We start from the raw sequence: 11,234 nt of genomic DNA, 5'->3' as shown, positions 1-11,234 counted from the left end.
AGTCCTCTGGCCCGGGCAGCAGGCCCGGAGCCCTCTCCCGCCTCTCCCTCCTAGGAATGGGCCTTCACGTGTGCCCCTGGTCAGGGCGTCTCAGAGCCTGTGTCTGCCAGACATTACGGGGGGTGGGGGGAGGGGAGTGGGGTGCTTGCTGAGCCTATTTCCTCTTTCGCCTGCCTTCAGGGGTGGGGGGGGGGAATGCTTGTTGGTGGCCAGAGGAGGTCTACTGGGTCTCCTGCCTGCATGGCGGGCAATGCCTCAGTGTCCCCAGAGGGAAATTCCGTGTGTTCCCTCTCCAGGCTGATCTCCACCCCTCTGGGTGTTCTCATGTCCCACTTGGCCTACATATAAGCAAGACTCAGGCGCCCACATGTCTGGGCTTGCTCAGAAATCGGGGGCCTTCCTGAGACACTCCCCCTCCCCCTCCCCAGCTCCCTGGGAGAGGAGGAGGAAGGGCAGGAGAGAGCTGTTGGCAGTGGGAAAAGCCTCCATGGGGCGTCTGGGGCTCAGCAGAACACAGAGTCCTGGGGTCCCTCAGCAAGGCAGAGGGGTGGCCCAGAAAAGACCACAGAGGCTCGGTACCCCTGAAGGCTCTCTCTCTCCCCCTGCCCTCCCGGTGACCGGCAGATGTGGGAAAGCCGAGTCAGCCCGCGCTGCAGTTCAGTGGCTGTGGGGATGGGCCCTCCGCCTGGCTGGGCTGAGTCAGCAGAGCCTGTGGAAAGAGCCAGGCCCCGGGGACCCCCGAGTGCCAACCCACCCGCTCCTCACCGCCTCCCCCGCCTCCCCACAGGCCTTCTCCCGTGGCCTTGGACCGCCCCCCAGGGGACTCTGATTGCTGCAGCCCACAGGAAGCTCTGTGAGCACTGTGGTCCTGGCCCCCAGGTGGCTGCCACAGTGGAGGGCACCCAGCTGCCCCCAGCTCAGTGCCTGGGCTCCCAGCTGCCCACTGGGCACCATGCGGAGGGCAGGGCCTGCTTCTGGAGCACTGAGTGGCGGCAGAGGCCAGTGCAGGGACAGTCCTTTGTGGTGACTTCTGTCTGAGTGACAGGGATGGGCCGGTCCAGAACCTGCTTGCTGGCATCCTTGGAGGCTGGGAAAATGTCCGTGGGGGCGTCCACTGTGATGTGAGCCAGGTTTGCTTCAGGAGACCTCTCCCGCTTGGCTCGATAGCTTCGGGGGTCGGGACAGCTTCCAGACCCGTGCTCGAACCCGAGTCCCCACCTGCGGGTGCTGAGTCCGCAAGTGCCATCAACACCTCAGGTGACCGCTGAGACATCACCTCAAAAGTTCCCTTTGAGTCCTCAGAGAGGGGGATGGGGACAAGCTGTTGGCAGGACACTGGGCATGGGGAGATGGAGGCTGGGGGCAGCGGCTCAAGGTGTCTCCCCAGATGTGTTTCTCTTGGGGGGGGGCATCTTCAGAGGGGAGAAGGGGGCTTGGCGAAGAGCCAGCCGCATGAGGCTCCTTTAAGACATCAAAGAAGTGGCAGTGGTTGGGGGCTGCACCCCAGTGGGTGGGGCTCAGGACAGCTCCCAGGTCACCTGCTGGGGTGGGCCCCTCCCCCAGGGCAAAGGCTGGCTCTGGGTGCAGGTCTGGGATGTCCTGGGACACATCAGGAGAGCAGGATGCATCATCACGGGTGGCTGGTCGGCTCCGCTGGCCCCTCGGCCCACGAGAGCAAGATGCTATTTACACGGGTGGATGTGGCAAAAGCAAGTCTTCCTCCCGGGGTGGCGACGTAGGAGCGGGGGACCCTGGGGGTATGGTGGGGGTGCAAGGACTGGGTAGGCAGGCTGGGCTGGAGCTGCGGGTAGGTGTCTGCACAAGAATCCAGAGGTCTGCGGAGCCCCCCGTGGCTGCTGGGAGAAACCCGTAGACGGACTCTTGGGAGCAGACACACGTCTGGAAGTCCAACAGCCTGGCCAGGGACCCCCAGAGTCCCTGCAGGAAAGGGTGGGGGAGGAGCTTCAAGGCGAGGTGGGGGATTGGTGCTGGGGGACGATCTCGTTGTGCCCCTTTGGCTGTCTTCTGAGGGGCCAGGAGTGACCACCCTCAGGGATATATGTGGGAGCACAGGGTGCCCGCCGGCGGGAGGGTCAGTGGCGGTCATAGGCGGTGGCAGCTGCGGGCGGGGCGGCCCCTCGGGCGGCGCTGTAATAGTACGGGGAGCCTGCAAAGACAGAGAGAGATTGGGGTGTCACCCAGAGTCCCCCACTTCTTTTCCGTACCCTGTCCAGGCCTCTGTCCCCTCATGTCCCCCTCGTCCCACCCCTAGACTGTGGTCGGCTCAGGGCTGCTGCCTGCTCCCCAAGAGCTCAAGGCCTCACGCCATCTAGAGCTGCTAAGGTGCAGGGTCTAGAGCCCAGCGCGGGCAGTGGGGGGGGGGGCAGTCCTCAATCCACAATAATGTACTGCTGGCACCCAGCCTTGTCTGCTCCCTCTGGGCCCCTGAACAACTTACAAAACCTGCCAGGGCTGAAGGCCTGATGTGGGAACCCCCGTGGCTCCCACGGCCGAAACAGCCACCCTGGCTGGCATGCAGGGCACGGCCGTCAGCCCCTGGACTAGAGGACATCACAGATGCACTGGCCCTGCTCAGCTCTCTGGATCTGCCTCCTGCCTGCGCCCCCTTACCCCCTCCCAGCCACACACACACACACACACACACACACACACACACACACACACATACACTGCACACTGCTCCTGCACCCAAGTTCCAGCACCTCTGAGCCTGCCCTCCTGTGCCCACCCGGCCACGTCCTTCCTGCGCCTGGCATTGCTGAGAGCTGCAGCCGAGGGTGCCTCCCAGGCCCTCGCTCTGCCTGCAGCTTCCGGCTGCTGTTCTGGGGCCTTCATGGCTCCTCGCCCTCCTGCAGAAACCCCGCACAGAGGGTCAGGTTCTCTAGTGCCATCCCTTCGCCTCGGTGCCTATCCCCAGGCCTTGGTCTGGAGCCCGACATGAAGCGCCTGCTCAGCTGGGTTTGTCTGCGGAGGACCTGAACTGCAGCTCAGCGTGACCAGCACCTAAGCCATGCACACGCCCCACATCAGGCCCTGTGGGGTGCTGGGCGGGGCCAGGGCATGCAAACATCAGCCCCAGGAGCAGGCTGGTGTTTCCTGGGCAGCCGGGCATCCTGGAGGAAGTGGGTCCAGGTGGGCTCAAAGGATGGGAAGATCTGCAGGTGGGCTGAGCGATGTGTAAGGATGCAGGGGGCAAGAGTTGGGTGCTGGCTGCTTCCGGCAGCCCCCCCAGACAAAGCCAGCTACCGCCCTCTCCGCCTGCTTTGACCTCACGCTCTGGATGAGGCCGCCAGGAACCTTGCTGTGGACTCCAACTCCTCGCCAGAGATGAAGGGGTTGGAGGGGGCTGGAGGGGGGAGATTACAATTCAGGGAGACCAACAGATTCTCAGAATGAGAGGGACCAGGCTGGCCCCCTTAGTGTGGAAACAGGCTCAGCGAGCCGCCAGCAGCAGGTGCCCAAAGCTCCAGGATTCTCAGCTCTGGGGCCTGGGCTGGACTCGGGTGCCTGATTCCCCCACCCCCACCCCTCCACGGTCCCTCCACCACAGCAGCGTTCTGCAACCTGAACACCGGGATAGGTGCTTCTCTAAGGGATGGCAGAGGGAGGCCTGCCAGGGCGGGGTACTGGCACCTCTCCCAGACACCATCGCCAGGCACTCAGGCTGGAGACAGCCAGCCAGGCTCACCCTCTGCCCGGCTGAGCGAATTTCGTGGCTCCAAGCCTTGGTTTTTCATCTGTCAAAGGGGGTCACAGTGGGGTTGGGGGAGGGCCCCTGAGCCGGGCCTGGGGCTGCACTGTGGAAATGGACACTCTTCAAAGCCCATCACGCCTGGAGCTCTGAGGGCTTCCGCAGAAATTCCATCAGGTAGGAACTGGCATTGTCCCCAGGTAGACGAGGACATGGAGGACATGATAATTTCTCGGAGGACAGAGAGGGACCAAGGCCATTTAGCTCTTACGTAAAGCTTTCGTCCCGGGACACCCAGCCCTGACTAGTGGCACACTTGCCCCGCCCCCAACATCCTGCATGTCCCCTCCCTCCAAAGGCTCAGATGGTAACAGGGGGACGGGGCCTTGCTGGGGCTTCTGGTCAGTGTGATACTAGCCCCACACCCATATCTGCCAGGGGGGCTTCCTGCAGCCCCTCCGTCCCCTCTCCAGCTGGGGTCCTGACTCAGAGACACCTGTCCCCTCCCCTGTCCTCTTGTCTGTGGGCCAGGCACAGTCTTAGGGCCGTCGTCCCCAGTGCATGCATGTCCAGGTCAGTGCTGCTTCTGACCTGCAGATGGGCCTGGGAGAGAGGGACACGTGTGTTCGTGTGCATGCATGTGTAAATATGTGTGTACACATATACGTGTATCTGCAGGGATGTACACACATATGGGTACACATGTATGCGTGGGCAAGTGTCTGTGTATCTACAGGTGTATATATATATGTGTATGTATACAGGCATGGATGTGCATGCATATGTGCATGTATGTATAAGTATATATGCAGGTATATGTAAGTACGTGTGCATATATATGTGCAAGTATGGGTAAGTACATGTAATTGTATGCATATGTATACATGCCTATGTGCATTCACGTGTGTGCATGTATATGTGCGGGTAAGTATGTGTGTGCATGTGCACGTGTGTGCGTTTGTGTTGTACTTATGCACATTTTTGCTTGTGTGTGTTGTGTGAGAGAGGGGATATCTCCTGAGCCTGAGCACTCACAGGAGAAAGAAAACCACAGTGGCTACTCCCACACACGGCCTTGAGCAGGGTAGAAGGAGATAGCCCCAGGAGGATTTTGCCGGGTGTCTTAATGATCAGCAAGTTCTCGTTTAGAGGAAAGGGCTCTGTTTCCCCCAACCCCATGCATACAGTCTCTCCCTCCCTCTCCATGTCACCCATGTCACTAAGCATCTCTGAGCACAGACACACTTGCCCGGACCTCCCTCAATGGCAATGTGAGCTCCCAGGACAGAACCCCCACATCCCCCCCACCAGACATGCAGTCTGCACTCTATGGGGACCCACTCGGAGTCAGCCTGCAAAGCACAAGCCCCCAGCACCCTCCTTCCCCAGGCTGCAAGTTGCCCCACCCTCAGCAGGTGCAAGTCTGGGGTTCAAGCTCCCATATATACAGGCCACCCCACTCCCTTCCCAGCCTTTGCCTGAGCACCTCCAATGTCTCTGCTGCTTGAAGGCCCCCCAAAATGAGGCTCAAGAACACGTAGCAAAACAAGACAAAGGGACCCCTCTGGGTTTATGTCACCCAAGTGTTGAACATAGCTCCCAGGACTCCTCAGGAAGTGCAGATATCATGGGCACCTCCACAAATGCAGAGATCAGCGCACATCACAAGGACACAACCCCCAAATATACACACATTCACACAACACACACACACATGCACACGTGCATACACGCGTGTGCACACACACACACACACCTCTATAGCTTCCTCTAGGGCACATCCCCTGTGAGACTGGCTGGGCCCAGGGTTTGCAAGCTACCCCCACCCCTGCTAAAAGCTTCCCTCTGCACCCCCCCCCAATCCTGCTCCATGGAGATCATGGCCCAGGTGGTCCCCTGAGATAGACAGGCTGGATCAACTCGGTGTCCAGAGGCCTTGGTTCAAGGCAAAGCACGAGGTGTCTGGAGCCCCAGTTCAATACGGTTCAAAACGAGGTTCATGGAAAATCCAAGTCAGAGCATCAGCTCCTCCGGGAGGCGCCGGGCAGCAGAGTCAGGGGTCTGAACCCTGATACCTTCCAGTGCAGAGAGCATCTCCCTCACTGTCGCGGGCCCCTCTGCACATGTCTGTCTCTCCCCACCATGGGGCAGGGAAGGGGCCGAGGCTCCTACTGCAGGCCTGGCAGCTTGAGTCTAAAGACACCATGTTCCTGTTTTGCACACTGACTTGAGGTCCCTCAGTCCTAAAATATTTGAGGGTCTGGGATTGAGCCGGTTCTCAAGCAGGCAGGCCTTAGGTCAGCAGGATGGACGGATGGATACGTGGGGTTCTCACTGGCCCTTTCATGTCTGGCCTTCAGCTGAATGCAGGGGAGGGATGGGGAACATCTCAAGTTCAGCAAATTCATTGTGTGGCTCGGCCTTAGGTGATGAGATCTGGGAGTCCCCCCTACTGCCCTCCACCCCACCCTACCTCACCCCAAACCTGCTTCATGCCCCAGAAACTGCAGCCCAGCTGCCACTCACCAGCAGGGTCCATGGAAATTAATTTCTAGGAAGCAAAAGGTTCTTCCTGACTTTTTATTTATTTATTTTTTGCATTGTCAGGGATTCAGCTCGGGCCATGCGGGCTACCACTGAGCTACACCCCAGCATCTTCTCAACCTTCTGAAGGCTGCGTGGACCTTGCTTGATCTTGGGGAGACTGAGCCAGGCCTAATGATCTCGATGATGTTCACACGCCAGGCAGGTGCCAGGTAGAGGAGAAATCTGCCACGCTGAGACCAGGTGAGAGTTTGGGCATGAAATAAGTGGGGACAGCCTGCCCCGTGGCACAGGTAGCACCTGTTCCCAGCAGACCTGGTCTGGGGATGTCTGTGCAGACATCACCAATCGCTCCCTGGGCCCCAGAGCCCTTTTTCAGATGGGTAGTCGGTACCGATCACTCTGAAGGGCCACCTTGCTCCCTCCTATTTTGAGGTTCATGGAAAATCCAAGTCAGAGCATCAGCTCCTCCGGAATTTCTCGCCTGAATATGCATTCATTCTTTGAAAAAAGAAATAATCTAAGTTTACTCTTGGGTAAGCAATTTCCCTGCCTCCTTATTTCCTCCATCACGTCCTTCTCCACTCACAAGTCCAGGCAAGGTGGGGGGAGGATGAGGGTAGGTGACAGCCCCATCAGAAGCCCGACATGGACACTGCCCTCCCTGCCTCATGTTGTCCAAGAATCCCGGCCCAGGGGCACCCGACAGCCAGTACTCACCAAGCAGCCCCGGGTTGGGGAACCTCCAGGAGTCGTTGTAGGAGGGATACTGGGGGTGGCTGTAGGGGCTCCCGGAAAATTCACTCCCTGCATGGGGCAGGCGGAGAGAGAAACAGGAACCAAATGTCACATAGGGCCCAGAAAGTTTGCTGTGGCCAGCAAAGGCCAGGCCAGATAGCAACTTTTTATTTTAATTGAATCACAGTGAGATACACAGTTAAAAAGTTGTTCACAATTAGGTTTCAGTCATACACTGTTCCGAGAAATGTCCCTTCATCAGTGTACATTTCCCACCAGCAATTCCCCCAATTTCCATTCTGCCACCCCCTCCCACCCACCCCCTCTCACCTGCCTCTATGGTAGGCACTTCTCTCTCTCTCTCTCTCTCTCTCTCTCTCTCTCTCTCTCTCTCTCTCTCTCTCTCTCTCTCTCTCTCTCTCTCTCTCTCTCTCTCTCTCTCTCTGTATGTCTCTGTCGCTGTCTGTCTGTCTCTTCTTTTGGGCATTACAGTATGCAATGCAGGTACTGAAAGGCTATCTTACATATCCCTCTACCTACTTCCAGCACTCAGTTCTTGTCCAGAGTGATCATTTCCAACTATCATTGGGCGACACCCTAATTAGGTGGACTCACTCATTGATCTGGCTTTGTGCCCCATCAAACCTCTCAGTGGGACTAAAATGCCAGCCTCTCACCCAAGTTCCATGAAACAGTCACATGCCAGGTGACCCACTGGCCCATCCTTCAGCAGAGGTCACAGAAGAATGTCCCCCCGAACCTGGAACCTCGGACAGGGGGCACTCTGTCCTGGTCCGGGCCCCTCCGGGCCGCCCAGATGGCTGGCTTTGGTCCCCATTCCTAGTGTTTCCTGGGTGACTGAGAATTGACACCCCAAAGGTGAGCTCAGCACTGGTGTGGCCCCCTGTAGTGGCTGCTCCGGGGATTGAGGTAACAGAGTCCGGAGCTACTGTGCTGAAACGCAGGGACAAGCCAAAGGCCCAGGGTACAGGCAAGAAGGATCTTCTGGGGGCCAGGGGTAGTGTGGTGTGCAGGCGTGGAACCATTCTGCTCTGGGCCCACTGTGTGTGGGCCCACAGCCTCACCCCTGCCCCACAGTCCCGTGCTCAGTTCACGCTCAGCTGGTGGGAAGGAGCTCAATGGCCCTGTGCCGGAACCCCAAGGCCCTGCCTGTGCCCGCCCCCCACCCCATGGAACAGCCTTTCCAGCCACCACTTACAGAACACTCGGGCTGTGTCCCTCCCTGCAGAGGAGCCAGGAGTGACACAGCTCCCGGGGAGACCACTCTGGCCCCCAGCATGTTTCCATGGCTCCTGCTCAAGGAAGACAAAGGCCCCCCTCCCCCACCTCCCCCTGGCCTGCAGCTTCCGGCACCAGTGGGGCTCTGATGGGGATCTCAGGGCTGGTCAGGTACTGCTGGAACAACAAAGCAGGCCTGAGGGGCCAGCGGCCCACGCCCCCGGGACCCCCGCCAGCTTCCTCCCTGCTCCCACGGGCAACTGCAGAGCATGTGCACGCGCGCCCACGCACGCGCACGCACACAGGAGCGCCCCTCCCCAGGCCTCTCTGGGGGCCACTCCCAGCCTGACAGGCTGAGCCTCCAATTCTCTGTTTTTTATGCCTCAGTGGTCAGGGTGTCAGGTTACCGCCAACGGAGGGAGAGCCTGGTGACAGTGCTGGGCGCAGCTGCCCAGACTCGAATATCTATCAGCTCCACAGAGACGCTGCCTCCTCCTCTGCTCCCCCTCCTCCTCTGAATCCCCCTCCTCCAGCTCCTCCCTCTCTTCTTCCTCCTCCTCTTCCTCCTCCTCTTCTTCCTCCTCCTCCTCCTCTTCCTCCTCCTCTTCTTCCTCCTCCTCCTCTTCCTCCTCCTCTTCTTTCTCCTCCTCCTCCTGCTCCCCCTACTCCTCTTTCTCGTGCTCCTCCCTCCTCTTCCTCCCATTCCTCCTCCTCTTCCTCTCCTTCCTGCTCCTCTTTGGGCAGCTCTGGGGAGCACAGGACACGGCCTCCCTCTGGGCCCTGGGCTCCCCTGAGCAGCCCCATCAGAGTCACTTTCTGCCCCCCCCTGGGCCAGCCCCAGGGCATCGGGCACCTCTTGCAAAGGTCTCTCTACACCTGTCACCCAACTGTAGGCATGTCAAGCAGCCCTTGATTCCAGCCTAGGAGAGCAAGTCCCAGGGGGAAATGACAGGGGAGAGAGCCCTGGTCCCCCTCTTCCTGTTTCGTGGTTCCTTCCATGGGCCACTTGGCCTCTCTGAGACTCACTTTTTCCTCCATAAAGGAGGACTGAGCTTCCTAAACATGAAGTCACGCAGAGATGGAATGAACCAATGAGTTGAGGCCATAGGGATAAGGGGTAGGGGGTTGGTTGGGGGGGTGGGAAACTGGGGACATTGGTGGTGAAAAATGTACACTGGTGAAGGGACAGGTGATGGAACATGGTATGACTGAAATCCAATCAACTGTAACTGTGTATCTTACTATGATTCAATTAAAAAAAAAAAACAGTACGAGACTAACAACCAAGGTCAGGAGGATTGGTCTATGGTTGGAAGCCTGCCTCAGGTGATGGAGGAGAGGAAAGTTGGGAGAGGGAAGGGACCACTACGACAATGATGGTTGGAAGAGATGGGAGATGTGGGCTGAAAGTGGGTAAAGGACCAAACGTGATGGCGTCTCAGTATCTGTATTGCAAACAATAATGTCTGAAAGGAGAGAGAGAGAGAGAGAGAGAGAGAGAGAGAGAGAGAGAGAGAGAGAGAAGAAGAAGAAGAATTCCTGCCATAGAGGCAGAGGCAGGTGGGGGAAGGATATGGGGGGTATTGATGGTGGGAAATGCACACTGAAGGGATGGGTGTTGGAACATTATATGACTGAAACCTCACCACGAAAATTGTGTAACTGTATCTCAGTGATTCAATAAAAACAAAAAGAAAAGTATTATTGAAACAGAGTCAGCAGAACTTGGGACCAACTCAATGTGGAGTAGAAAAGGTGGGGGCTGGGGTGAGGTGCGGCAGTATTTGAGAATAATTCCCATTTGTTAAATTGGGCATATTGAGAGTGAAATGTTCCTTCCCTTCAACAAAAGAAGAATCGAGTAGAGCTAGGAAAGATGGCCTGTTCTGTTTTAGATATTAACTGGCTGAAGTGCCTGTGGGACTTCCTGGCAGACATCCTAAAGAGGCAGTTGGTTCTCAGCTGCGGGAACTGTGGGAGTCAATGGCATCACCCACAGAGAATATTTCCAGCGTGAGACTCAAACTTGGCTGTACCTTGGAATCATGGTGGCTGACAGGTGAAGGTAGGTGGTGGCAGGAGGGAAATGGGGATATTGGTGTTAGGAAATGTACACTGGCAGAGGTATGGGTGTTAGAACATTGCATGACTGAAACCCAATCATGAAAGTTTTGTACTGTATCTCATGATGATTCAATTTAAAAAAATCGTTTTAAAGAGCTGAGGCCCATCCCCAACAGGCGCAAGTAGACCCTTTTCTGTGTGGATCTGGGGCCTGGGAGGGGCCTGTCCAAGGCTGGGCTCCTATGTCCCAGCCCCTCCCCCTCCACACTGGCCCCTCCCCCTCCACACTGGGCCCCTCCTCCCTTTCAGACCACCTGGGCTCTGAAGCCCCCTTTTCTGCCGATTTTGCATTTTGCCTCCCTGGGACTATGCCCCCTCCCCTCCCAATTCCTGGCACTGTAGCACTGCACTGTAGCACTGTCGTCCCCATTGTTCATCGATTTGCTCAAGCGGGCACCAGTTATGTCTCCACTGTGAGACTTCTTGTTACTGTTTTTTGGCATATCAAATATGCCACGGGTGGCTTGCCAGGCTCTGCCATTCGAGCGGGATACTCTCTGTAGCTTGCCAGGCTCTCCGAGAGGAATGGAAGAATCAAACCCGGGTCAGCCGCATGCAAGGCAAACACCCTACCCGCTGTGCTATCGCTCCAGTCCATTCCCGGAACTATGCTGTCTTTTTCTGAGTCTGGAGACTCCAACTCATGGCATCCCTCCTAGCGTCCCCCCAACCACCTTCTCCTCCTCAAACCACACGACAGCCATTTAGAACAGGGAGTCCAGGACTGCCAAGAAGAGGCCTGAGGAAAGCAGAGAGGGCATTTCAGGGGCCCTGGGGACCATACACCCTACAGAGAAGGGGTTGTGATATGCAGAAGGAGACAGGCTATTCCTGCACTGGTAAAGATCTGGGTGGCACTGGGGCACCCCACAGGGCT

General features: G+C 57.6%; 1 protein-coding gene across 2 annotated transcripts in view; it reads right to left on the bottom strand.

Moving 5' to 3' along the window:
• Nucleotides 1-801: 801 nt before the first annotated feature.
• The window catches only part of PAX5 (paired box 5), a 182,335-nt gene continuing 171,902 nt past the window's right edge, over nucleotides 802-11,234 (bottom strand). For both annotated transcript variants that reach the window (XM_055141679.1, XM_055141687.1), the window contains 2 exons: nucleotides 6,977-7,063; nucleotides 802-2,167 (listed from right to left, as the gene is read on the bottom strand). In XM_055141679.1, coding sequence (XP_054997654.1) covers nucleotides 2,094-2,167; nucleotides 6,977-7,063 — 161 coding nt within the window. In that variant the 3' untranslated portion in view covers nucleotides 802-2,093. The remainder of the gene's footprint in view (nucleotides 2,168-6,976; nucleotides 7,064-11,234) is intronic.

The sequence above is a fragment of the Sorex araneus genome, chromosome 1 (genome assembly GCF_027595985.1).
Source record: "Sorex araneus isolate mSorAra2 chromosome 1, mSorAra2.pri, whole genome shotgun sequence".
NCBI classification, from domain to species: Eukaryota; Metazoa; Chordata; class Mammalia; order Eulipotyphla; family Soricidae; genus Sorex; species Sorex araneus.
This window is presented reverse-complemented; position numbering and strand designations above follow the sequence as displayed.